The 27,614-nt window shown below is 49.9% G+C and overlaps 1 protein-coding gene across 6 annotated transcripts; it reads left to right on the top strand.

The window, feature by feature from the left end:
* Positions 1-27,614, top strand: ODAD1 (outer dynein arm docking complex subunit 1). Of its 6 annotated transcripts, XM_061388873.1 has the most exons (16): positions 1-439; positions 926-982; positions 1,325-1,417; positions 2,629-2,728; positions 2,885-3,074; positions 13,785-13,907; positions 14,196-14,309; positions 17,615-17,682; positions 22,917-23,104; positions 23,321-23,455; positions 23,795-23,877; positions 23,973-24,438; positions 25,525-25,691; positions 25,787-25,890; positions 26,439-26,517; positions 26,647-27,614. In XM_061388873.1, the coding sequence occupies exons 3-16, from the start codon at positions 1,348-1,350 to the stop codon at positions 27,154-27,156; spliced, it is 2,397 nt and encodes a 798-aa protein (XP_061244857.1). In that variant the 5' UTR covers positions 1-439; positions 926-982; positions 1,325-1,347; the 3' UTR covers positions 27,157-27,614. The 6 variants fall into 6 exon arrangements, with proteins under 6 accessions (XP_061244857.1, XP_061244858.1, XP_061244856.1 ...); XM_061388874.1 differs by lacking the exon at positions 1-439 and having other exon boundaries at positions 450-982; positions 25,525-25,688; XM_061388872.1 differs by lacking the exon at positions 1-439 and having other exon boundaries at positions 450-982.

The following is a 27,614-nucleotide window of genomic DNA, read 5'->3' as shown; positions in this document are numbered from 1 at the left end:
TAGTGAGCGGCTTCGAGGACTTCAGGCGGTGGTAAGCGCTCCTCTCCCTCACAACGCCCGGCATCGGCACCGCCTGCCTGCTAATGAAGCCTCAAAATAACGTGGTTTTAATCAGCTTAATACACGCATCTCTCGCGCCCCATCCCGAAGGACTTCGGCACAGTTCCAAAGCCTTCCAGACGTTCCCCTCCCAGCCCTGCCTCCACAGGCTCTTCCAGCTACTGCCTCTCCCTCCTGGAGACACACAGCCTACCCCTCACAACCTCGTGCTCCCCACACAGATCATCTCGGCGGTTAGCCTCAGCACCCCCTACAAGTCTTGGGAACCTGCGTCCTTCAGCGCCCTCCCGCCAGGTCTCTCACGTGTTCTTCCAGCCACACCCCTCGCCACCCCCCGAAGCCCCACCCCTCACAGGGCCCGCAGCCCCGCCCTTTACAGGTATTCTTGCCCCTCCCCTTTAAAGCTCCGAAGTCCTGCTCAGGACGGTTATCTGTGTCTCTGCCTTCGTCAGGTCCCGCAGCCCTAGCCCTCTCCAGTCTTTGCAGCTCTGCCCTTCCCTCGCTAGCCCCGAAGCGCCGCGCCTCAGGCTCACACATTCTCCTCTCCTCAAAGGCCCTTTCAGCCCCGCGCATCCTAGTCCTCCACAGCTCCGCCCCTCGCCCGGCCTACAGTCCCGCCCTTCACAAGGCTTACAGTTCAGCCCTCACAGGCCCTCCCAGCCCCGCCCCTCTCAGGATTCCCTCAGCCCCGCCCCTTGTAGTGCTCCCCTAACTCATCTGTTCTTAGCACCTGACCTCTCTGAAGGCTTCGTCGTGGCCTCCTCGGCCCCTCCTCCCCAGCCTCCCCTCCCACGGCTTTCTTCTGTGGCCTTGGTCCCTCCCCGGCTGCTGTCCTCAGACCTTCATTGGCCTCTTATCTCCCCAGTAACCAGACCACAACAGTGAGATTGGAGTACCCAGGACAGGTCAGGCACTCCAGCAGGTAGGGACCGGGCCTCGCTCTCAGCCGACCGGGGCGGGGGTTTCCCCTGCCTCTGTGCTGCCTCCTCCCCAAACAGCCCCACCTCGGAGATACCGAGGGTCTAGAGGACCCCGTCCCAGAGTCAGAGCCGTGACGCAAGACAGAATGTGAGAGGTGGGAGGTTGGGAGGGGCGTGGGAAGAGATCTGACAGGTGCCCCGCTCTGACTCACTGGAGGAATTGAGACTCAAAGAGAGGCCAGTTCTGGGGTCACCCTCTTCCAGTGCCTAGTACCTCGCTGTTCATTGCCCACCCTCCTCGCCCTCTCCTCGCCGTCTGAAGGGGTCCTGTGTCGCCCCTACAGAAGCCTCACCCTCTTTGGCCAAGATGCCTTTTGGACTCTCGGCTGGGAGCACTCGCTCCGAGGATGGAAGTGAGGCCTTCCTGGAGGGAATGGGTAATTCCTGCTTTCTTTATTTTATTCATTCTTTTCCTCGGTTTCCCCATGTTTCAGGTCCTGTGCAGCGGGGCCCTGGGGACCGGGAGGGTTTTCAGGAGCGCCCTCTAGTGGCTACACACTTGCTCCAGAATGAAGGTGGAGCCGGGCCTGAGGGAGTGGGATGGCCAGGAAGACTTCCTGCAGGAGAAGTTTGAGTGAGGCCCGGAACGTCTCCCAGGAATTACCAACAGGAGAAGGAAGGGAAGAGTGTTTCTGCAGAGAGAACAGGATGTGACTAGAGCAAGGTTTCTTTACCTCCACATCGTTGACCCTTGGGGTCAGGTGTCAGATCATTCTTGGATATTAGGGGGAGGGTTCTGTGTGCTGGAGGATGCGCAGTGCTCCCCTGGCTTCTACCCACTGCATGCCAGTAGTACCCTCCCGACCCTCCCCTCCCCTGTGGCAATCAAACATGTCTTCAGACACTGCCAAATGGCCGTAAGGGGACAGAATTGATACTGGTTGAGAACTATGCCGTGGGGGATGGGGAGCTAGTGGATGGGACCAGAGAGGTGGGTAGGGTCGGGTTTGTGGGGCCTGGAACCCCAGGCTGTGGAACTGCGGCTTTGGAGGTGCCGGAGCACAGGGAGGTCTGTGACCACTCTAGGCATGGAAAGACCCTCTGGAGCTGTGAAGGGAGCCAGGAGGTTGGGGAGGAGGCTGGGGTGATGGTCCAGGCAAGGGAGGGTGAGGCCTGAGCCAAGGGGATGGGCTGAGAGTGAGGAGGCGGGAGGGTGGGGCTGAGGAAGGGTGGTGGTGGGGTTGAACAGGAGGGATGTAACAAGAAAAGTGTCCCCCCGCCCCTGCCCCCGGGGACTTGGCACATGTCCCCAGCTTTCCCAAGTTCTAGGTCCTGTGCTTCTGCTCCCTGAGGACTGTGAGGCTTCCCTGGAGTGCCCTCTAGTGGGGAAACAGAGGCGTGCCCAAACCCTGGATAGAAGTGGGTTTGGGGCGGGGGAAATGCGGAGGTCAGCTTAGGGTACAGGCAGTATGCAGGGATGAGGAAGCTTGAGAGAGACAGGAACTGAGACGCAGCCCTAGAGTGGTGAGGGGGACTGGGTCTGCAGTTCAGCTGCAGTTGGTGAGCCTCTAAGGGAGCCAGAATTCCTGGGGTTTGGAGAGGGAGGGGCTGGATTCCCATGAATCCCTTGCCTGGTCCCACGCCTCAGTGGACTGGGAGCTGAGCCGACTGCAGCGACAATGCAAAGTGATGGAAGATGAAAGGCGAGCCTACAGCAAAGAAGTTCATCAGCGCATCAACAAGCAGCTGTGAGCCTGGGTCCCTGGAGCTGGGGAGGGGGCTGTTAAGGAGGTGGGGGTTGCATTCCTGGGTCTGAGAGGGGAGGGCAGGCTCAGTGTGTCTGGACTTCAGTGATGCTGAGCTCTGCCCCTTCTGGCTTCCCCTCCCTCTCCCTGCCTGGGCAGTGAGGAGATCCAGCGCCTGGAGGGGGTGCGACACAAACTGCGGGTGCAGATCAGCATTGCCCAGAGCCAGGTCAGGCGGCTGCGGGACAGCGAGAGGCTGGAGAGCATGGGTCACCTGCTCAAGTGCCAGGTCCGGGTGCAGGCCGAGGTCAAGGAGCTGCAGGCGCAGAACCAAGCCCTGGACAGAGAGGTGGGTCCTGGGGCCAGACTCGGTGGGTCCTACTCGGGGGCAAGTGTCATAACCTCTTTGAGCCTCACCTTCCTCATCTGAAAAGTGGGGTTATTGAAAGCATCGAAATGGGGTCATTTCAATGGGGTTATTGAAAGTTATTGAAAGCGTCCTCTCAAGGGAGTTTGTGTTCAGGCTCCCATAGGAATTATGAGTCTTTACTGCTTAGCACAGCCCCATGCCTTCAAAAAGGCGGTTAAGAGGGAAAGAGTCACCTTCTGGAGTCAGTGCATCCTGCATTATAACAAAATTCTGGTCCAGGCGCATCAGAGCTGTGTGACCGTGGGCAAGTCTTCTCTCCGGGCCCTAGTTTCTTCGTCTGCAAAAAGAGAATGTGGGTAATGCAGCAGAGTCTAGACCGACTTTTCATCCTGTTGGCTTCAAGATCCTGTTGTTTGACCCTGGAAATGTGTGACTTTTCTAGGCTAGTGTTCTTTTCAGTTTTTAGGACCAGGACTCACTGTGACACTGTTCATTTACAAAGAGATGCATATGGATGTAAACACACACACACAAGCAAACATATCAGAAACAAAGTTTCCCCAAATAATACTCTTCTCCACATGGGATCCGTTATATTTTCTTTCTTTTTTTTCCATTCTAATTTCAATTCTACTCTTCATTTTAGAAAGTTGCTTGCCAAAGGACTTCCCTAGAGGTCCAATAGTTAAGACTTTGCCTTCCAATGCTGGGGAGTCCTGGTTCAGTCCCTGGTGGGGGAGCTGAGATCCCACATGCCTTGGGCCCAAAAAACAAAACATAAAACAGAAACAATATTATAACAAATTCAATAAAGATTTTAAAAATGGTCCACATCAAAAAAATCTTAAAAAAAAAAGTTGCTTGCTGAGACCAAAAGATTTCTTGCACACTACTGGATCACAAATAGGAGATTGAAAGTTAGTTATCTTGATGGGCTGTATTAGTTTGCTATTGCTGCTGTAACAAATTACCACTCACTTGACTTAAAGTGACTTGAGAACTAAAGAACCTCTTGATGAAAGTGAAAGAGGAGAGTGAAAAAGCTGGCTTAAAACTCAACATTCAGAAAACTAAGATCATGGCATCCGTTCCCATCACTTCATGGGAAATAGATGGGGAAACAGTGGCTGGCTTTATTTTTTTGGGCTCTAAAATCACTGCAGATGGTGATTGCAGCCATGAAATGAAAAGAAGCTTACTCCTTGGAAGGAAAGTTATGACCAACCTAGATAGCATATTCAAAAGCAGAGACATTACTTTGCCAACAAAGGTCCGTCTAGTCAAGGCTCTGGTTTTTCCAGTGGTCATGTATGGATGTGAGAGTTGGACTGCGAAGAAAGCTGAGTGCCGAATTGATGCTTTTGAACTGTGGTGTTGGAGAAGACTCTTGAGAGTCCCTTGGACTGCAAAGAAATCCAACCAGTCCATCCTAAAGCAGATGAGTCCTGGGTGTTCATTGGAAGGATTGATGTTGAAGCTGAAACTCCAATCCTTTAACCACCTGATGCGAAGAGCTGGCTCATTTGAAAAGACCCTGATGCTGGGAAAGATTGAGGGCAGGAGGAGAAGGGGACGACAGAGGATGAGATGGTTGGATGGCATCACCAACTCAATGGACATGGGTTTGGGTGGACTCTGGGAGTTGGTGATGGGCAGGGAGGCTTGGCATGCTGCGGTTCATGGGGTTGCAAAGAGTCAGACATGACTGAGCGACTGAACTGAACTGACTTAAAGTAATACCAATTAATTATCCTGCAGTGCTGGAGGACAGAAATCCAAAATGAGTTTCACTGGGCTAAAATCAAGGTGTTAGCAGGCTGTGTTCCTTTAAGACCCTTCAGGGGAGACTCCATTTCCTGCTTTTAGAAGCTGCCTGCATTCCTTGGTTTATCGCTCCTTTCTTTTAAAAATTTTTTATTCTCAAAATGATTTATTTTGATAGTGCCGAGTCTTCATTGCTGCTCTCGGGCCTTCTCTGGTTGCAGCAATCAGGGGCTACTCTCTAGTTACAGTGTATGGGCTTTCCCTTGCCATGGCTTCTCTTGCTGTGGAGCATGGCTAGGGTATGTGGGCTTCAGTAATTGTGGGCATAGGATTAGCTGCCCAGTGGCATGTGGGATCTTAGTTCTCCAACCAGAGGTCGAACCTGTGTTCCCCTGCATTGGCGGGCAGATTCCTAACCCCTGGACCGCCAGGGACGTCCTTATGACTCCTTTCTGTATCTTCTTAGCCAGCAATGACCAGTCGATCTTTCTCAAGCTGCATCACTCTGATGCCTTTGTCATCTCTTCTCCTCTGATTCTGACTCTCCTGCTTCCCTCTTTCACTTGTAACGACCTTTGTTATCATGTTGAGCTCATCCAGACAATTCAGGAGATTAACCTTGAGTCATCTCAACATCCTTGGCTTTATCACATCTGTAAAGTCCTTTTTGCCTCTTCAAGTGACATAGTCACAAGTTCTAGAAATTTGGATGTGGATATCTGGGCAGGAGAGTGTGGGGTGTTGGGGGTGGCTTATGTGACTTGTTGCATGAATTCAGCAGCACCCAAGAATAGCTTCTAAATGCTTACTCCCATTTTCTGAACCTATCACATCAGAAACTGATGACAGACAATCCTTGGATTGTACCAGTTCATAGCAACAATCTATGTGTATATATATATATGTATATGATAAAATTCAGCATCCGTTCATGTTAAACTCTTAGCAATCCAAGAATAAAAGGGAATTCCCCCAATTTGATGAAGGGCAACTATAAAACATCTACAGCAAACATTATATTTGATAGCAAAACATAAAAAAATTCTCCTTGAGATCAGTAACAATATAAGGGTGTTAGCTAGCATCACTTCTGTTTGACATTGTACTGGAATTCCTGTCCAGCCCAGTATGGGAAGGAAAAGAAAAATAAAACAATTTAAAAATCAGAAGAAATGAAATGGTCAGTATTTGTTGGTAATCTATTTGTGTACATTGAAGGTCCAAAAGAATCTAAAACTAACTTATATTTAACAAGGTATTTTAGCATTGTGGCTGGAAACAAAGGTTAATGATATTTCTCTGTATTAGCAGTAACTATTAGGCAATTAAAGAAAAAAAAAGACACATTTATAATAGCCAAAGGAAGTACCTGGGAAGAAATCTAACAAAAGTATGCAAGACCCCTATAGAATAAATTGTAAAAGTGTATTGAGGAATATTAAAGAATGCTGGGGAAGATTTCCCTGATGCTGGGAAAGATTGAAGGCAAAAGGAGAAGGGGGCAGCAGAGGATGAGATGGTTAGATGGCATCACCAACTCAATGGACATGAATTTGAGCAAGCTCCAGGAGATAGGGAAGGACAGGGGAGCCTGGTGCAGTCTATGGGGTCAAAGTGAGTTGGACACAGCTTAGTGACTGAACAACAACAAAAGAAGAATTTAATATTTGAGTCATCTTTTTTTTTTTTTTTGGCCGCTCTGCACGGCATGCAGGATTCCCAACCGGGGAGCGAACCTACACCCCCTGCAGTGGGAGAGCAGTCTTAACCACTGGACCACCAGGGAAATCCCAAAGAAGAATTTAATAAATGTGGAAGCATACCATGTTCATGGATTGGAAGAGTTAGTGTTGTAAAATGTCAGATCTCCAAACTGATTAATAAAAGTAATGTAATTCCAATCAAAACACTAAAAGTTTTTTATTTTTAATGGATGAAATTGACAGATTCTAAGATTTATAGAGAAGTGAAGTGAACAAGATGACTAAGATTTACTTAAAAGAACAGTGTGGGAATTCCCTGGCAATCCAGTGGCTAAGACACCATGCTTCCACTGCAGGGGACACAGGTTCAATGCCTGGTCAGGGAACTAAGATCCTGCATGTCATGCAGAGAGGCCAAAAAGGAAAAATTTTAAAAATAAAAAGAAAAGGCCATAGGGCTTTCTTGGTGGCTCAGTGGTAGAGAATCCACCTGCCAATACAGGAGACATGGGTTTGATTCCTGGTCCAGGAAGATCCCCCATGCCCTGGGGCAACTAAGCCTTTGTGCCGCAGCTACTGAAGCCCACTGACCTAAGGCCTGTGCTCTGCAACCAGCGAAGCACTCAATGAGAAGCCCTCACACGGCAAATAGAGAGTAGCCCCAATTCTCTGCAACTTGAGAAAGCCTGCAGACAGGAACAAAGACCCAGCACAGCCCCAAAAAAGAGAGAGAAAAGTCATAAAAAGGTATCATTACACACTCACCAGATTTTCAAAAGCGAGTGTCCAAATACACCAAGTGCCAGGGAGAGAAGGAACAGTGGGAACTCTTAAAGAATTGCTGGTTCATAAGAGCCCACCAACTGGAGGGAGTCTAAATTGTCATGTATATTCTGAAAAGTTTTTTCCCCCATTATCTATTAAATTTGAAGAGAAACATACCCTGTGAGCTGGGGTTGCATCCACTCCACACGGATGGTCACTGGAAGCAGCCTTGGGCTCCACCTGACCATGACACTCATAGGATCCAACAGGCTGTCACCTGGCACCAGGTTCACTTAACTGCAGAAGGACAGAGGGCAGGACGCAGCAGCATCTTTGCACGACAGCATCCAGTGCATTTTCCTTGAGCATTCAGGGGCTACTGCTCAGCATCTTCAGTTGGACGATACCATATGGGTGGGTGTTGCCCACCCTGGCATGGGGATGTTTTTTATATTCAACACGAGCCACCACTTGTAACCAATTATCAGAGCAGCTTGTATGACCCCACCAGGAACATACTACGTTATAAGAAATACCCCACAAGGAAACCAGTTTTCTATTCATTCATGATCACATAAGCCTCCGGTGTCTACAAGTCCACTCACAGTCCTTCCAGTCCGACATAGTTCACAATCAGGGGCCACCTTTATAGTAAACATTGTTGCCTGGGAACCACAGCTGGCATTCTGTATTTACCTTAAACCCAGTATGTTTCCATGGAAATGGTGTTAGAAGGAAGTAAACCAAAGTCATCCCCCAGTAGAAACTGGTTTCAGTTCAGTTAAGTTCAGTCGCTCAGTCATGTCCGACTCTTTGCGACCCCATGAATCACAGCCTGCCAGGCCTCCCTGTCCATCACCAACTCCTGGAGTTCACTGAGACTCACGTCCATCGAATCAGTGATGCCATCCAGCCATCTCATCCTCTGTCTTCCCCTTCTCCTCCTGCCCCCAATCCCTCCCAGCATCAGAGTCTTTTCCAATGAGTCAGCTCTTCGCATGAGGTGGCCAAAGTACTGGAGTTTCAGCTTTAGCATCATTCCTTCCAGAGAAGGCAATGGCACCCCATTCCAACACTCTTGCCTGGAAAATCCCATGGGTGGAGGAGCCTGGTAGGCTGCAGTCCATGGGGTTGCAAAGAGTCGGACATGACTGAGTGGCTTCAGTTTCACTTTTCACTTTTCACTTTCATGCATTGGAGAAGGAAGTGGCAACCCACTCCAGTGTTCTTGCCTGGAGAATCCCAGGGACGAGGGAGCCTGGTGGGCTGCCGTCTATGGGATCGCACAGAGTCGGACACGACTGAATCGACTTAGCAACTTCCAAAGAAATACCAAGGCTGATCTCCTTCAGAATGGACTGGCTGGATCTCCTTGCAGTCCAAGGGACTCTCAAGAGTCTTCTCCAACACCACAGTTCAAAAGCATCAATTCTTTGGCGCTCAGCCTTCTTCACAGTCCAACTCTCACATCCATACATGACCACTGGAAAAACCATAGCCTTGACTAGATGGACCTTTGTTGGCAAAGTAATGTCTCTGCTTTTGAATATGCTGTCTAGGTTGGTCATAACTTTCCTTCCAAGGAGTAAGCGTCTTTTAATTTCATGGCTGCAGTCATGAAATTAAATTTCAAATTAAATTTAATTTCAAATCTGCAGTGATTTTGGAGCCCCCAAAAATAAAGTCTGACACTGTTTCCACTGTTTCCCCATCTATTTGCCATGAAGTGATGGGACCGGATGCCATGATCTTTGTTTTCTGAATGTTGAGCTTTAAGCCAACTTTTTCACTCTCCACTTTCACCTTCATCAAGAGGCTTTTTAGTTCCTCTTCACTTTCTGCCATAAGGGTGGTGTCATCTGCATATCTGAGGTTATTGATATTTCTCCCGGCAATCTTGATTCCAGCTTGTGCTTCTTTCAGCCCAGCATTTCTCATGATATACTCTGCATATAAGTTAAATAAGCAGGGTGACAATATACAGCCTTGACGTCCTCCTTTTCCTATTTGGAACCAGTCTGTTGTTTCATGTCCAGTTCTAACTGTTGCTTCCTGACCTGCATACAGGTTTCTCAAGAGGCAGGTCAGGTGGTCTGGTATTCCCATCTCTTTCAGAATTTCCCACAGTTTGTTGTGATCCACACAGTCAAAGGCTTTGGAATAGTCAATAAAGCAGAAATAGATGTTTTTCTGGAACTCTCTTGCTTTTTCCATGATCCAGCGGATGTTGGCAATTTGATCTCTGGTTCCTCTGCCTTTTCTAAAACCAGCTTTAACATCAGGAAGTTCACGGTTCACGTATTGCTGAAGCCTGGCTTGGAGAATTTTGAGCATTACTTTACTAGCGTGTGAGATGAGTGCAATTGTGCGGTTGTTTGAGCATTCTTTGGCATTGCCTTTCTTTGGGATTCGAATGAAAACTGACCTTTTCCAGTCCTGTGGCCACTGCTGAGTTTTCCAAATTTGCTGGCATATTGAGTGCAGCACTTTCACAGCATCATCTTTCAGGATTTGAAATAGCTCCACTGGAATTCCATCACCTCCACTAGCTTTGTTTGTAGTGATGCTTTCTAAGGCCCACTTGACTTCACATTCCAGGATGTCTGGCTCTAGGTGAGTGATCATACCATTATGATTATCTGGGTCATGAAGATCTTTTTTGTACAGTTCTTCTGTGTATTCTTGCCACCTCTTCTTAATATCTTCTGCTTCTGTTAGGTCCATACCATTTCTGTCCTTTATCGAACCCATCTTTGCATGAAGTGTTCCCTTGGTATCTCTAATTTTCTTAAAGAGATCTCTAGTCTAGTCTAGTCAATCTAATCACACTAGGACCACAACCTTGTCTAACTCAATGAAATTAAGCCATGCCTGTGGGGCAACCCAAGACAGGTGGATCATGGTGGAGAGATCTGACAGAATGTGGTCCACTGGAGAAGGGAATGGCAAACTACTTCAGTATTCTTGCCTTGAGAACCCCATGAACAGTATGAAAAGGCAAAATGATAGGATACTGAAAAAGGAACTCCCCAGGTCAGTAGGTGCCCAATATGCTACTGGAGATCAGTGGAGAAATAACTCCAGAAAGAATGAAGGGATGGAGCCAAAGCAAAAAGAATACCCAGCTGTGGATGTGACTGGTGATAGAAGCAAGGTCCGATGCTATAAAGAGCAATATTGCATAGGAACCTGGAATGTCAGGTCCATGAATCAAGGCAAATTAGAAGTGGTCAAACAAGAGATGGCAAGAGTGAATGTCGACATTCTAGGAATCAGCGAACTCAAATGAACTGGAATGGGTGAATTTAACTCAGATGACCATTATATCTACTACTGCGAGCAGGAATCCCTCATAAGAAATGGGACTAGCCATCATGGTCAACAAAAGAGTCTGAAATGCAGTACTTGGATGCAATCTCAAAAATGACAGAATGATCTCTGTTCGTTTCCAAGGCAAACCATTCAATATCACAGTAATCCAAGTCTATGCCCCAACCAGTAACACTGAAGAAGCTGAAGTTGAACGGTTCTATGAAGACCTACAAGACTTTTTAGAACTAACACCCAAAAAATATCTCCTTTTCATTATTGGGAACTTGAATGCAAAAGTAGGAAGTCAAGAAATACCTGGAGTAACAGGCAAATTTGTCCTTGGAATACAGAATGAAGCAGGGCAAAGACTAATAGAGTTTTGCCAAGAAAATGCACTGGTCATAACAAACACCCTCTTCCAACAGCACAAGAGAAGACTCTACACATGGACATCACCAGATGGTCAACACCGAAATCAGATTGATTATATTCTTTGCAGCCAAAGATGGAGAAGCTCTATACAGTCAACAAAAACAAGACCAGGAGCTGACTGTGGCTCAGATCATGAACTCCTTATTACCAAATTCAGACTTAAATTGAAGAAAGTGGGGAAAACCACTAGACCATTCAGGTATGACCTAAATCAAATCCCTTATGATTATACAGTGGAAGTGAGAAATAGATTTAAGGGCCTAGATCTGATAGATAGAGTGCCTGATGAACTATGGACTGAGGTTCGTGACATTGTACAGGAGACAGGGATCAAGACCATCCCCATGGAAAAGAAATCCAAAAAAGGAAAATGGCTGTCTGGGGAGGACTCACAAATAGCTGTGAATAGAAGAGAAGTGAAAAGCAAAGGAGCAAAGGAAAGATATACCCATCTGAATGCAGAGTTCCAAAGAATAGCAAGAAGAGATAAGAAAGCCTTCCTCAGCGATCAATGCAAAGAAACTGGTTTAGATTTGTCAGTAACCCATCCTCCCACCCAATAATGGCACTTCTGTGTATATACCCTGGAACCAGGATTCGTGAAAAAATGTTGATAGATGCATTATTCATATCATCTAGCTCCAGATTAACCCAAATGTCCATTAATATTTGAATGAATAAATAAATTGTGGTATATTTTTATAATGACATAATATATGTGTGTGTGCTCAGCCACTCAGTCGTTTCTGACTCTTAGCAACCCCGTGGACTGTAGCTCACCTGGCTCCTTTGTCCATGGGATTTCCCAGGCAAGAATACTGGAGTGAGTTGCCATTTCCTTCTCCAGGGGATCTTCCCCACTCAGGGAGCGAACTCTGGACCTCTGCATTGGAAGTGCAGAGTTGTAACCACTGGACCACCAGGAAGGTCCCTACTACATCACTTCATATAAGAGACTTGAGCATCCTTGGATTTTGGTATCTGAGAGGAGTCCTGGAACTAATCTCCTGTGAACACTGAAGAATGTAATTTTTCTGCAGAACTGGGAAACTAGTATAGTCAATTTCAAGCTACCAGCAATTGAACTCATGTACTTCCTGAAAATGTAACTGTGAGCTCTCAAGCACTGTCTGAGGAGCCCCAGTATCACACTGCTAACAACTCTATTACAGCGGCTTGGCTGAACAACCCAGTAAGGGTTTGCATCCTAACAACCAGAAACCACTTGGAAAAAATATATATATATATATACATAAGTTGAAGAAAATCGTGTTTAGTTCTTAAAAACCACGATTACCTGTGGGATGTTTCTGCCTTTGGGGCACTGTGCAACTTTTCAGATCTTGGTTAGCTTGGACTCACCACTCATTCCATACTGATTTCTGTGCAGCACTTGCGTTCTTTTTCTAAACTGAAATTTTACTGAGATAATGATAGATTCACAAGCAGAGAAGTCCTTGTATGCTTTGCCCAATTTCTCTCAATGGCACCATTTTGGAGTTTTGATTCTTGTTTTTTCAAAAAGATGTGTCATCCAAAGGAATGTAGCGCCACATCCTGTTGAACCTGGCAACGACCTTGAGCTCCCAGTTCATGTGGTGTCTGACTAATGTCCATGTGTCTCCCTCAAATTTTAAAATATCCCTATGGTTGCCCCTTTGAGTTTGCTGCAACGCTCTGGGGGTGCCTTGGTGCATGCATGCATTTCTTAGGGTGGCTTACACGACAGAAATTCATTGTCACACAGCTCTGGAGGCCAGGAGTCCATGATCAGGATGTGAGCAGGACTGGTTCCTTTGGAAGCCTTGAGAATCTCTTCTGTGTCTCTTGCCTGTGTTCTGCTGGTCTACCGGAAACCTTTGGCATTCCTTTGTATGTAGAAGCATCACTCTGATCTTTGCCTTCATCTATTTTTTTTTTCTCTTAAAAAAAATTATACAATTTTAAAGGTTATACTTGAGGAGATGTCTGTCCAGGGGCAAGCATTTGCAGCAAAGGGCCCCAGGTCCCAGTCTATCTCACTCTCAGACTCTTGTCTCCACTTTGTTCACTGTGAGTGGTGTCTCATCCACCCAGATCACATGTTTCTCCCAAAATACCAGAAAGGATTCAGGCTGGCTCAGCTTGGGGCACACATCCATCCCTAAATGGATTAGCTTGGGGCTTCCCTGGTGGCTCAGTGGTAAAGAATCCGCCTGCCAACGCAGGAGACACGGGTTTGATCCCTGATCTGGGAAGATCCCACGTGCTGCAGAGCAACTAAACCTGTGCGCCACGACTACCAAGCCCACGCTCTGGAGCCTATGAGGTGCAGCTACCGAAGCCTGCGAACCCTAGAGCCCGTGCTCTGCAAGCAGAGAGGCCACTGCAAGGAGAAGCCTGCTCCCCGCAACTAGACAAAAGCCTACATGGCAATGAAGACTCAGCACAGCCAAAAATAAATAAATACAATTTAAAGATTATTTAAAAAAAAAAAAAAGAATTGTCTAGACCTGGGTCATGTGGCCAGCAGGGCGGCTTCTTACGGTTGGAAGCCAGACCCACGTGGAAGGTTGGGTACTGGTCTCAGAAGCAGGTCCAGCTGATGGCCAGGCACACAAGGACTGCTCCTGTCAACCGCCCTAAGTCACTCACCCTCCCACTCACCTCCTCCCTCCCTCCCTCCATCTCTCCCACATCTCCTCAGCCAACAGGTACCACCCTCTTTCCCCAGATCCAGGAATGGGAGAGCCGGAACTCTGCCCACAGCAAGAATGCCAGGTCTCCAGGATGTGTCCAGCATGACAAGGTCAAGAGCCAGCGAAGGATCAAGAGTCTCGAAAACCAGTTGGACAAGGTGAGGGTCCGCCCCTTGGCTGTCCCCAGGCCCGAGCTCTGGGGTTTACGGGAAGACCTGATCATGGGAGTCAAGTTTTGGAAATGGTGGACCAGGTCAGGAGACACGATCCCGGAGGGATGAAGGGTCCTCCCTGGGAAGGAGGCTGATCCTTGGGTCCTTGGCAACGCTCTCAGGGTCCCCAAATTGGGAACGGGCCCCCAGTCTGGCAAGTGCCCTCTCCTCTGCTGAAAGTGGAGAATGGAGGCAGGCCAGGTGTCAGGCTCTCAGCACCCTCTCCCACCCCAGGTCATCTGTCGCTTTGACATCCAGCTGGCTCAGAACGCGACCTTGAGGGAAGAGCTAGATCTCCTGCGGATCGAGAGGAACCGCTATCTGAATGTGGACTGCAAGCTCCAGAAGGTCAGTGGCCCTGAAGCCCAGGAGCCCGTGGCTCAGCCTGCGGCTCAGCCCGCGAGGAGGGTGGGGATGCAAGAGTCACCCTATCTTCTCCAACCCTCCCGCCTCAAGTGCAGAACCACCCAGAACCATGGATTTACTTGAGTCTGGAGGGAATGGAGACCTGAAAATGTTCCAACAAAGACAACTGCCTCAGATGGAAGCAGAGATGTCACTTTTGAGTGTCGTCACGGGGTTGGGGGGGAGGGGTGGTGGCGGGGTGGGCGGGCAACAAAGGCTTCAGCCAGACCATTTACATTCCACACGTTTCTCAATAAGCTTAGAAGTTCTTTGAAGAACGCTCCCTTCCTCCCTCTGCCTCCCTCCCTTCCTTTTTTTTCTCTTCCCCTCTAAGTTTTACTTTGAAATAATTGCAAATCTGCAGAAAAAGGTGCAGAAATAGTACAAAGAACTATCAATCCTTCACCAAGATTGGTAATTTGTCATTTTGCTCTGTCTGTCTTTCTGTCTCCGGGTAATTGTTTTTTTACTGAAAATAACATTGTCACGATTTGAGAGCTCGATGTAGACATTACAGAACGTCATTAAGAACGTCAGTGCTTATTTCCTAAGCACGAGACCATTTTCTTACATAAGCAAAGTGCCCTTGCCCAAGTCAGGAGCTTGAACATCGTTACAGTTCTCAATAGTCCATATTTAAAGTTCATGATTATGCCAACAGCATCCCGTGATAGTTAATTTAATTATCCTGCTGCAGGCTCTTGGCCAAGATCCCACAGTGCGTTTGGTTGTCCTGGCTCCCTTCATCTAGAACAGTGTCTTGGCACTTCTTTGTCTCCATGACTTTGACATTTTGGAAGTACCCAGCCCAGCTGTGCTGTGGGACATCCCTCACTGTGGGCTTATCTGATCTTTCTCCATGATTAGATTCAAGTCGTGCATTTTAGGTGAAATATCACTGAGGTATGTCATTTGTGGGCATTACACCAGGAGCACGTAACGTCAGTTTGTCCCGTAACTAGTGATGTTGACCTTGATCGCTTGGTCAGCCGGTTTCTCCAATAGAGAGTTTCCCTCTTTATAATGAATGGGTCCAGGGAGATTCTTTGAAACCGTAAATATCCTGTTTCCCAACACATTTCCACTCTAGCCTCTCATAATGATGATTTTTGCCTGGATAATTATTACTGTGCATGCATGCATTGTGTCCAACTCTTTGCAATCCCGTGGATTGTTGCCTGCCAGGCCCATCAGTCCATGGGATTCTCCAGGCAAGAATACTGGGTTGCCATTTCCTTCTCCAGGGGAATCTTCCTGACCCAGGGATCAAACCAGGGTCTCCTGCATTGGCAGGTGAAATGTTTACCACTGAGCCACCTGAGATTACTGTATTGGCTACCAAAGAGTGATTTTTTTTTAAACTCTCTATCATTTCTTCTTCATTTAGAAAATGGCATTTTACTTAAGGAAGAACTTCTTAAGTATATTTGTGGATTGTCAGTAAGCATTCGTGTATTCTTACTTTATCTATGACTTATAATCCATAGTGCACATTACTTATTGTGATGCTCAAACTGTCCCAGACTTCTCTGGTGGGAGTGCCTTTGAGCTGGCTTTTTTGACAAGCCCATCGTCCCCCCCCCCCACCACAGGACTTCCTTATTTTCTGGCACAAGAAGATAGTCCAGACTTTCTTGTACTTGTTCTGCCTTAACTCTCGAGTTGGTGTTTCTCCAGAGTCCTGGTTCTTCCCAGTGGGAAGTAGGTGCTGAGAAACCAAAATATAGGCTCTAGGAGTCCTCACTGCCATTGGGGTGTCACTGACCTGAGGCCCTTTCTCTGGAGAGAGCTAGGAAACACACACACATTTTAAAATCCCGAGTTTGCGTTGGTGTCTCTCATTCTGACCCCAGCACCACTGCCTGATTCCTGAACACTCCCCATTTTATCTCTGTTTCCCCCACAGTGGGAACTCTAGCTGCCGATAGCACTGTTATATGTACTCACGTTCAACCCTACGAAATGCCCAAGAGAGGTTTGGAATTGTTACAACTGTACTAACAACCCTTGAACCTGAGAGATCACAATTCATTTGCTTATTGTTTTATCCTCTATCCATCCATCCATCCATCTACACCTTATTCAGAAGTTACTAGGATTAGTTCCTATTTTTTCTTGGTCTTCTTTGTGGTTCTGTTCTTTGAAATATAGTTAGGTTCATTTGCTTCTCTTCATATTTGGTTTTAGTTCTGTCCCCTATTCTTGTTGATTGAATTTTCTTTGTGAACACGTAAACCATTGACGGGTTCCCAAATCAAAACTATCCCAGGGACTTCCCTGGTCCAGTGGCTAAGACTCCGCATTTGCAATGCGGGTGCCGGTGTTCCATCCCTGGTCAGGGAACTAGATCCCACATGCAGCAACAAAGACTGAAGATCCCAAGTCCCGCAACTAAGACCTGGCATAGCGAAATGAATAAATAAATTTAAAAAACTACTCCAAAGGTTTAGTCATTTCCTCATCATTTCTTCTATCCATTCCCACTCAGCCCCCGTAGTTTCTGGTTCTCTAGCCTGGGTTTCTTGTTGCAAAAGGGTGTGTGTGTGTGTGTGTGTGTGTGTGCGCATGTGTGCACATACATATATAGGGGCTTCCCAGGTGGCGCTAGTGGTAAAGAATCTGCCCGCCAGTGCTGGAGGTGCAAGAGACGTGGGTTCAATCCCTGCTTCAGGAAGATCCCCTGGAATAGGAAGTGGCAACCCACTCCAGTATTCCACTCCTGGGAAATCCCATGGCCAGAGGAACCTGGTGGGCTACAGTCCATGGGGTTGCAAAGAGTTGGACACGACTGAGGATGCATGCAACATAGATATATATGTGTTTATACACATTAGTACATACATATACACTATACGTGTAAAAATATATACATGTAATTTCTTCCTTTCTTTCTCTTGAAAGAACCCTTTTTACCCATAACTCTGCACAGACACTTCCACAGAACTAGGAAACAGATTAGTGTGGTCACAATTTTGAAATTCACACAATTTTTTGACTCTACCTCAAAGTTAGGTCAGCACTCTTAGGAGTATCCTGAATTCGGTATTTCACTGCATTCCTGGTCATCAGTCTGGCTTTCCTCTCCCTTGGAACCTTCTTGAAAACCCTTTCATGGATTGCCACTAACTAGGAAGGACCACATTTCTAAGGCACAGGAAACCCACTTCTTATTGGGAGATACAGGCTCAAAGGAAAGCCCTCCAGTGGCGAGGGTGTCAGAAGTGGCCTCGGTCTTGTTCTCTTGGCAGGAGATCCAGCTCCTGAAGGACTCTGTCAGGAACCTCATGGTCTCCTCCACTTCCGCCTACACCGTCAGGTAGGGCCCCGGTAGGCGTCCTAGACGACTCAGTCCATGCATTTTCTTAACAAAGTGCTGGGAAGATTCCCACCTCATGAAACGGATTGTCAGAACCCCGCCCCCCACTTTTTCATAAGATGCCCCTTTCTTGCCCCTCCTCCACCAATTTTCCAGCTCCTTGGGCAAGGTCCTTCTTCTTGGGTGTATGAATTAACCTTTTGGCCCCTGTCTTTTCATGGCACATAGCACATAGGGATGTAGAGAAACTTAAGGGGAGTTCTCAGTGGCCCAGTGATTAGGATTCCAGGCTTTCATTGCCAAGGCCCTGGATTCAATTCCTGGTTGGGGAACTGAGATCCCAAAAGCCCCGTGGTGCTACCAATAAACAAATAAATAAATAATATATAAACAGATTTAAGTAAGCTCAGGATGCAGGGGCCAGGAACGTAGGAAGCGTTGGTTCAGTTCAGTTCAGTCACTCAGTCCTGTCCGACTCTTTGCAACACCATGGACTGCAGCACGCCAGGCCTCCCTGTCCATCACCAACTCCCAGAGTTTACCCAAACTCATGTCCATCGAGTCAGTGGTGCCATCCAACCATCTCACCCTCTGTTGTCCCCTTCTCCTCCTGCCCCCAATCTTTCCCAGCATCAGGGTCTTTTCAAATGAGTCAACTCTTCGCAGCAGGTGGCCAAAGGACTGGAGTTTCAGCTTCAACGTCAGTCCTTCCAATGAACACCCAGGACTGATCTCCTTTAGGATGGACTGGATGGATCTCCTTGCAGTCCAAGGGACTCTCAAGAGTCTTCTCCAACACCGCATTTCAAAAGCATCAATTCTGCACTCAGCTTTCTTCACAGTCCAACTCTCACATCCATACATGACCACTGGAAAAACCAGAGCCTTGACTAGACGGACCTTTGTTGGCAAAGTAATGTCTCTGCTTTTTAATGTGCTATCTAGGTTGGTCATAACTTTCCTTCCAAGGAGTAAGTGTCTTTTAATTTCATGGCTGCAATCACCATCTGCAGTGATTTTGGAGCCCCCCAAAATAAAGTCTGACACTGTTTCCACTGTTTCCCCATCTATTTGCCATGAAGTGATGAGGCCGGATGCCATGATCTTCGTTTTCTGAACGTTGAGCTTTAAGCCAATTTTTTCACTCTCCTCTTTCACTTTCATCAAGAGGCTTTTTGGTTCTTCTTCACTTTCTGCCATAAGGGTGGTGTCATCTGCATATCTGAGTTTATTGATATTTCTCCCAGCAATCTTGATTCCAGCTTGTGCCTCTTCCAGCCCAGCGTTTCTCATGATGTACTCTGCATATAAGTTAAATAAGCAGGGTGACAATATACAGCCTTGACGTACTCCTTTTCCTATTTGGAACCAGTCTGTTGTTCCATGTCCAGTTCTAACTGTTGCTTCCTGACCTGCATACAGGTTTCTCAAGAGGCAGGTCAGGTGGTCTGGTATTCCCATCTCTTTCAGAATTTTCCATAGTTTATTGTGATCCACACAGTCAAAGGCTTTGGCATAGTCAATAAAGCAGGAATAGATGTTTTTCTGGAACTTTCTTGCTTTTTCGATGATCCAGCAGATGTTGGCAATTTGATCTCTGGTTCCTCTGCCTTTTCTAAAACCAGCTTGAACATCTGGAAGTTCATGATTCACATATTGCTGAGGCCTGGCTTGGAGAATTTTGAGTATTACTTTACTAGCATGTGAGATGAGTGCAATTGTGCGGTCGTTTGAGCATTCTTTGGCATTGCCTTTCTTTGGGATTGGAATGAAAACGGACCTTTTCCAGTCCTGTGGCCACTGCTGAGTTTTCCAAATTTGCTGGCATATTGAGTGCAGCACTTTCACAGCATCATCTTTCAGGATTTGAAATAGCTCCACTGGAATTCCATCACCTCCAATAGCTTTGTTCGTAGTGATGGTTTCTAAGGCCCACTTGACTTCACATTCCAGGATGTCTGGCTCTAGCTGAGTGATCATACCATCGTGATTATCTGGGTCGTGAAGATCTTTTTTGTAGTTCTTCTGTGTATTCTTGCCACCTCTTCTTAATATCTTTTATTAGGTCCATACCATTTCTGTCCTTTATCGAGCCCATCTTTGCATGAAATGTTCCCTTGGTATCTCTAATTTTCTTGAAGAGATCTCTAGTTTTTCCCATTCTATTGTTTTCCTCTATTTCTTTGCATTGATTGCTGAGGAAGGCTTTCTTATCTCTCCTTGCTATTCTTTGGAACTCTGCATTCAGATGCTTATATCTTTCCTTTTCTCCTTTGCTTTTCGCTTCTCTTCTTTTCACAGCTATTTGTAAGGCCTCCTCAGACAGCCATTTTGCTTTTTGGATTTCTTTTCCATGGGGATGGTCTTGATCCCTGTCTCCTGTACAGTGTCACGAACCTCAGTCCATAGTTCATCAGGCACTCTTGTCTATCAGATCTAGTCCCTTTAATCTATTTCTCACTTCCACTGTATAATCATAAGGGATTTGATTTAGGTCATACCTGAATGGTCTAGTGGTTTTCCCCACTTTCTTCAATTTCAGTCTGAATTTGGCAATAAGGAGTTCATGATCTGAGCCACAGTCAGCTCCTGGTCTTGTTTTTGCTGATTGTATAGAGCTTCTCCATCTTTGGCTGCGAAGCATATAATCAGTCTGATTTCTGTGTTTACCATCTGGTGATGTCCATGTGTAGAGTCTTCTCTTGTGTTGTTGGAAGAGGGTGTTTGCTATGATATTTATCAATATTGGTTGAAAGAGACAGAGATTCTCTCAAGACACCTTCAGGTAAAGGGTCATGTTGTATGGAACCCTGAAGTCCCAGCTGCTCAGCTGATGGGCGTCACTCTCTGCCTCTGGGCTCTTGGGGGCTCCACCCTCTCTCTCTCCTATCCCATCTCTACTTTCTAAGCTTCAGCGCTGTTCTCTTACTCCAAGGGGTTTCTTAGCTTCTATTCAGTATCTTGTTTCTACCCCATGACTTCTGCTGATCATGGTTCGTGACTCCATGAGACATTGGCTCTAGCCCAAATCTACCTTAAGTTTTCTATAATCTTTCTTTTTTTGTTCCTTCTCTCTCTTTTTGCTTTCTTTCTTTCCTTCTTCCTTCCTTGCTTTGAGTTAAGATGCACATACAATTCACCATTTTAAAGTGCACCTTTCGGAGGCATTTAGTACATTTGTAATGCTGTGCACCATCATTTCTGTTTCCAATACCCCAAAAGGAGATCTGTGCCCAGTAGGCAGTCATTCTCTAGTCCCCTCTTCTCCAGCCCCCTGGCAACCAGTCTCCTTGTCATCTGGACGATTTACCTGTACATCTACCTGTCCCTAAGTGCATCTTTATGTTCCATGTAAATGGAGTGATATGACGTGTCCTTCTGTGTCTGGCTCCTTTCACTCAGTGTAATGCTTTCAAAGGTTCACCCACGTCGTAGCATCTCTCAGAACTTCCTGCATTTTTAGGGCTGATTCTTTTTGTCTGTTTGTTGTTTAAATTATACTTCTTTAAAACACTCATTTATTTTTACTTTTTGGTCACATTGCATGGCATGTGGGATTTCAGTTCACTGACCATGGATCAAACCTGCGTCCTCTGCAGTGGACACATGGAATCTTGACCGCTGAGCCACCAGGGAAGTCCTTTTATGGCTGATGCTGTCATTTGTTACCTGTGGTCTGCCATGACCTCTTCAGAGCCTCAACTCATGGCTTCTGTTCACACATAGCTCTGGCTTCTTCCTAACTTGGCCTTCATAACATGACTTCTTGTGGCTTCTCTCTATACATCCTTTTAGCTTTGGCTTCCTGCTGTCCCCTTCTTAGCATCTCCCAGTGTGAATTCCGAGGAGAGAATCTGACTGGCCTGCCTCATGCTTTCTGCCAAGCCCCACCGGTGATGCTCTGTTGGCCTGTCTTTGCATCAGAAGCATCTGGCCCCTGCCAGCACTTGTCCAGTTGTCTGCAGTGGGCAGCCCAGCTGGGTGCAAGGAAGGGTGGTTTCAGCTAGAAGGCAAGGGACAGGTGTCAGGATTAACACTTCTTGTCGGAACAGCGCTTCCTAGCTGGGTGACCTGGGCAGGCCACTTACCCTCTCTGAACCTCCGTTTCCTCTATTGTGACATGGCAATAATAATGGGATCTTCCTCATGGATCCCTGTGGGCTGCTTTAGTACATATCCTGCAGGGCCTGGCTCTTGGGAAGTTGGGTTCCCTCTTCCTGGCCCTTCAGTGGGCCTGGGGCCCAAGACACAGAAAGAACAGTGAGTCCTGATCCCTGAGGGGCTCCTAGAGGGGTCTCTGCGGGCTGGGCCTGGTGGGTGCCAGGAGAGGGCTCCCACCAAGGAGGACTCAGCAGAATTTGAGTAGAGCCAGAAGCTTGTGCCCTGAGTTGAGGCAACTGAGGTTGGCAAAAGCGTGGAAAGGGGAACTAGATTGGTTTGTGGGACCTGAGAAGACTGAGCTGCTGGTCTCCCCACCTAATGACCCTCTGACCTTTGATCCTATGACCTGTGACGTAGGCTTGGGGCACTCTGAGTTCACAGTTGGCTGCACTACTGTTAAAAGCTTCACCTCCAGCTGAGCAGGCCGGGGGAGTTTCAGTCAGCAGGTGTCCCCAGCATCCTAACAGGGTGAGCACTCAAGGGCTGGTGATGGCACATGCCTGTCCACGTGAGGCCCTGCAGGCTCCAAGCGTCTTATCTTTCCAACCACACTACCCACCCCCACCCCAAACTCCAGCACAGTTACCTTATCACCTGGGTCCACCTTTTGGAGTCTGAGTATCATCTCTAACTGTGCCATCATTGCCTCTTGCCTCCTGTTCCACAGCCACATAATAATGGCCAGGCTTCCCCGATGCCCCGGGCAGGCACTGCAGCGGTGCCCCCTCAGTGGGCAAGACCATCAGTCACTTACATGGCCTACCCACCTCCTCCTCCTCCACCCCCTACTGCCCCGTAACCCCATCCTGACCCACCACTAGGAACCTAGACAGTTCTCTGCCTTTTGTGACAACCTGATTCTGCCCCATCCCTGGGACCCCAGGCTGATCCCATGCATCCTGTGACCCCAGGCTGGCTCTGTCCATCTCCGTGACTCCAGGCTGACCTCCCCCATCCCTGAGACCCCAGCCTGATAGCTAACCCTGCCCCATTCACCCTCCAAACCCAGGTTGACCCCAAATCCAACCTCCTGTCTCCCTGACCCTGGTCTAACCACCCCCCATCCCTCCCAGGGAAGAGGCGAAGGCCAAGTTAGGCATGCTGCGGGAGAGAGCTGAGAAGGAGGTGGCCCAGAACGAGACGGAGGTGCAGATCTTGCAGCGGCAGATCGCACACTTGGAGCAGCTGCACCACTTCCTCAAGCTCAAGAACGGCGACCGGCAGCCGGATTCCGCCATCGTGGAGAAGCGCGAGCAGCGAGGTGAGGCCCGGGGCCGCCCCGCATGTTGGGCAGCGGGATGGGCGGGGCCGCCGGCCCCTGGTCTCAGCGTGGGGTTGGGCCTCCAGGGGCGGGGCGCGGAGGGGCGGGGTCTGCACGACTGCGGGGCTGCCCTCTCCCCACCCGCCTCCCGGCTCAGGCCACACCAGCCACTGGTGGCCGCCCCGACGGCGACCTCAGTGTCCCCTCGCCCCCCAGCCCGGGAGGTGGCCGAAGGCCTCCGGAAGACCTCCCAGGAGAAGCTGGTGCTGCGCTACGAGGACGCCCTGAATAAACTGTCCCAGATGACCGGGGAGAGCGACCCGGACTTGCTGGTGGAAAAGTATCTGGAGTGTGAGTACCTGGGGGTGGAGAGGGGCAGGCTTGCGGCCCCAGGCCCCCGGAGTCCAGTGCAGGCTGTGCTCTGTCTCAGTCACCGAGGGCCACCGCTTTGGGCCTGGGCGGGGGGCGGGGGGGGGATGGGTCTTCCACCCTCGCTGGAGGACCCAGCGATCAGGCTCCGCTCTACTGGGCTCTTACCATCCGCCCTGCCTCTGCCACGCTCCTCCTCCCCGTCTTTCCCAATCTCCCTCCTTCCCCCATCTCAGGCCTTCTGACCCCTTCCTCCTGTGTTTGTCTCTGCGTGCGCGTCTCTTGTCTCTCCGGACCCTGCCTTTCCCCACTGGCCCCCAGTGGAGGAGCGGAACTTCGCGGAGTTCAACTTCATCAATGAGCAGAACTCGGAGCTGGAGCACTTGCAGGAGGAGATCAAGGAGGTGGGCGAGACCCGCCCCCTCCCCATCCCTGACTCCTCTGGCCGCCTTGTGTCCCCTCCGGAGCTGGGCCCAGCGTCGCGCCCCTACCCCCACAGATGCAGGAGGCCTTGGTGAGCGGGCGCCGCAGCGAGGAGGACCGGCGAGCGCAGCAGGAGCAGCAGCGGGCAGAGCTGCAGCAGCGCGTGGACGATGTGCACTCGGAGGCCGACGACCTGGAGGCCCGCTACCACAATTTTCGCGAGCAGCTGGAGAAGCTCAAGACCAGTGAGCCCCAGGCCCGGCTTCTTCTTCTGGGAGGCTGTGATGAGCAGGCGGGGAGCCCTGCCAGAGTTGGCCACGGACAGACATTCCGAGGACCACTTTGTGCATTCCCTTGTCCCTTGTCTGTCCCATATCCATCCATCCATTCTGCATCCATCCATCCGTCCATCCTGCAGCAGCATCTATTCCTCCTTCCAGTGCAGAGGGACAAGAGTCAGGCTGCTGGGATTCAGCTGGGTCTGAATCCCAGCTCCCCTATCTGTGAACTTTGGTGTGTGGTATCCTCTGTTGGAGCCCCCCGTAAGTGCCTACTTCGTGGGGTTGGCATGAGATTGGTGGGATGACAGATGGAGAGAGACAGGGAGAGGTGGCAGTGGTGACGGGGAGCAAGCAGGAAGTCTGCTGCACAGTAGGAGCTCAAGTCTTGGTAGACCCTGTTTGCCACAGCGCAAAGCCCTGTGCTAGGTGATGAGGACTGGGCGGGTTGGGGGGCGGGATAAGAGACTGGCTTCGGATACTCGGATACTCGTAACCCAGGGGCTGGGATAGAGGATACCCTGGGGACTGCAGGAACGAGAGGATGCCTTTAAGTCAGCATGGAATGCAGAATTTGGGGGGCCCAGTGCTCAGTGAAAAGTGGGGCCCCTTCTTGAAAAACCAGCAAGAATTTCAAGTGCCAGCAGCAGAACCCATGACACTGGCTCTGTCGGGTCACAGGGGAGGTCTCCTGGGAGCAATGATGCTTGAGGCTGATTTCAAAGGATGAGTAAGCAAAAACCTGGAGGGGGGGAATGCTCCCAGCAGGTGGGGTCCAGGCTTGGAGATGTGTTCAAGGAAGGTAGGTTCTTTGTGCAGAGAGGGGAATGGAAGGGGGCGTGGGTGGAAGCTGAAGAGCCTCAAATCCTAAATGGATGCCAGGCTGAGGTTTTGCTCCTGGGGTTGTGGTGCTCAGGCGTCTCATTGCGGTGGCTTCTCTTGTTGCGGAGCACAAGCGTAGGGCACGTGGCCTCAGTACTTGCAGCTCCCTGGCTGTAGAGCACAGGCTCAACAGTTGTGGCCCTGGGTCTTTGTTCCATGGCATGTGGGATCTTGCTGGATCATGGATTGAGCCCCTGTCCCCTGCATCAGCAGGCAGATTCTTTACCACTACGCCACCAGGGAAGCCCCTCCCTTGCTTTTTGTCCTCTGTCATGTGGCGCCTGGGGGCCAGGCACCCCGAGATGCCCGCCAACCCTCCTCCCCTGGCAGTCTGAACTTGGACAAGTCCCTTGCCATCTTTAAGCCTTGTTTGGCGTCTCCTCAGCCAGGGCAGCAGGGCCTTGAGGAGGAGAGAGCTGGCACTCCTTGGACACTGGGTCCATAACCACCTGTCCCCTCTGACCCCAGACATCCAGCACCTCTTCACCAGGGCCCAGTGTGACAGCACCCTTATCAATGACCTCCTCGGGATCAAGACCCACATGAGAGACCGGGACATCAGCCTTTTTCTGAGCCTCATCGAGAAGCGACTGGTGCAGCTCCTGACCGTGCAGGCCTTCCTGGAAACGCAGGTTGTGGTGCAGAGGGCATGGAGGGGGCGGGGGGGCGGTGCGGGGGCCGGGGCCTTGAAGACGGACCTGAACAGACAGCCGACTTCTCCACCCTCCAGAACTACACCTCCACCAGCATGTTCAACGCTGCCCTCATGGTGCTGGGCCAGAGCTCCGAGGATTTTCCTAAGAAGGTGGCCCCACCTCAGCCGCCAGACAACCTGTGAGCCAGAGGGCCAGAGGGAGCGGCTGGGGAGGACGTGCCCTGGGGATGGAGGCGAGATGTGGGAAGGGGCCGTTCTTGGGGGGATCCCCTGGACTAGGGGGGCTTCCCCAGTGGCTCAGATAGTAAAGAATCTGCCTGCAATGCAGGAGACTCAGGTTCGATCCTTGGGTTGGGAATATCCCCTGGAGAAGGGAATGGCAACCCACTGCAGTATTCTTGCCTGGAAAATCCCATGGAGAAAGGAGCTTGGCAGGCTACAGTCCAGGGGGTCGCAAAGAGTCCATGGCGACTGAGTGACTGACATGATCACTTCCTTGAACTAAAGGGTGGGGGGTGGTAGAATATGAAGCGGGTGCTTCGGGGGAGCCAGGAAGAGTAGGGTCTCCAGGGACAGTATGGACGATGGGGCCCTGGATGGACCAGACAGGGAAAAGACGCTCTGACCCCGGCGAGTGGCTGAGGGTCTCGGGACCTTGCAATGAGGAGCCATCAAACTTTCGAAGGTAGAGACTTAGAGTCCCTTCCTGCCTTTTCCCTCACTTCAGGGAGGACCCCCCAGGTTTTGAGGCCAAAGACGACTATCCTCTGAGCAAGGAGGAGCTGCTGAGCTCTGTAATGAAGGCGGTGAGGATGGGCGTCGGCAGGGGGCGGGGCGGGACGTGGCGGGGGCGGGGCCGGGATCCCGGCGGGGCGGGGGCGAGGGCGCCGGTGGGCGCGGCCTCCCCCAGGGGCCCTAACTCACTTCCCCGGCAGCTGGAGGCCCGGGAGCAGCCAAAGGAGCAGCACCTGAAGGAGCTGGTCGAGAGCATCAAGGTGGAGAGCACCCCGAGCATGACCTCCAGCACCCAGAAGGTCAGCTCCAGCTCGCGCCTGGTGACCCAGAGGCCCAGTCAAGTTCCTGGGTCCATCATGAGCCACAGGACCAGCGGCATCCTGGTGTCCAGCGGAGGCCGCGCCACCAGCTCCAACGTGGGCCACGTGACCTTCGGGGACTCCAGTGCCACCACAGGGGGACTGATGTCCAGTCGAGGCTCCATCCCGGGCCGCGTGACCTTCCGATCCCCCAACTCTAGCAGCTACCTGGGGTCCACTGGATACGTGGGGTCCAGCAGAGACCACGACAGCTTTGAGGCGAGCAAAGGCCCTGGGTCAGAATCGAGTGGAGGCCTCGGGTCCAGCCCCGGCCCTGCCTCCAGCCCCGGCCCTGCCTCCAGCACCGGCCAGGCCTCCACCACCAGCAAGGACTCCCAGAGCAACTACTAGGGCACCCAGCCCCAGCCGGGCCCCGGCTCCTCGCAGGGCCTTCTCGGCGTCTCTGATTCCCTTCCCTGTGTTTCCGTATCTCTTCTATCAGCCCTCCCTCATCAGCCTCCCGGTCTCCCTCTCTGTTTCTGGCGCACCCTTCCCTTTCAGTTGCCGGATTTCCTGTTTCTGGGTTTCCCATTCAGTGTGTCCCAGTCTTGTCCCCATGTCTGCGTTCTCATCTCTGCTCTGACCTCTCTGATGACCCCTTCCCCTCCTGTTTCAGCTTCCCCATTTCTAACTCCCTCTCCTCACCTCCATCTCCCAGGCCCTCCTTGCATCTCATGTCCCAGCCTCTGTAGTTCCTTGTTCCCCTCAAGAGTCCTCAGTACTGACTAGTGGGGGAGGAATAGGGGCCAAGGTGTCAGGGTTGGCGTGAGCTGTGACCATAGGAAATAAAGGCCAGAGTCTGACTTTTA

Source organism: Bos javanicus, chromosome 18 (assembly GCF_032452875.1).
Source record: "Bos javanicus breed banteng chromosome 18, ARS-OSU_banteng_1.0, whole genome shotgun sequence".
NCBI classification, from domain to species: Eukaryota; Metazoa; Chordata; class Mammalia; order Artiodactyla; family Bovidae; genus Bos; species Bos javanicus.
Note: the sequence above shows the minus strand (reverse complement) of the source record. Positions and strands in the feature narration are given on the sequence as shown.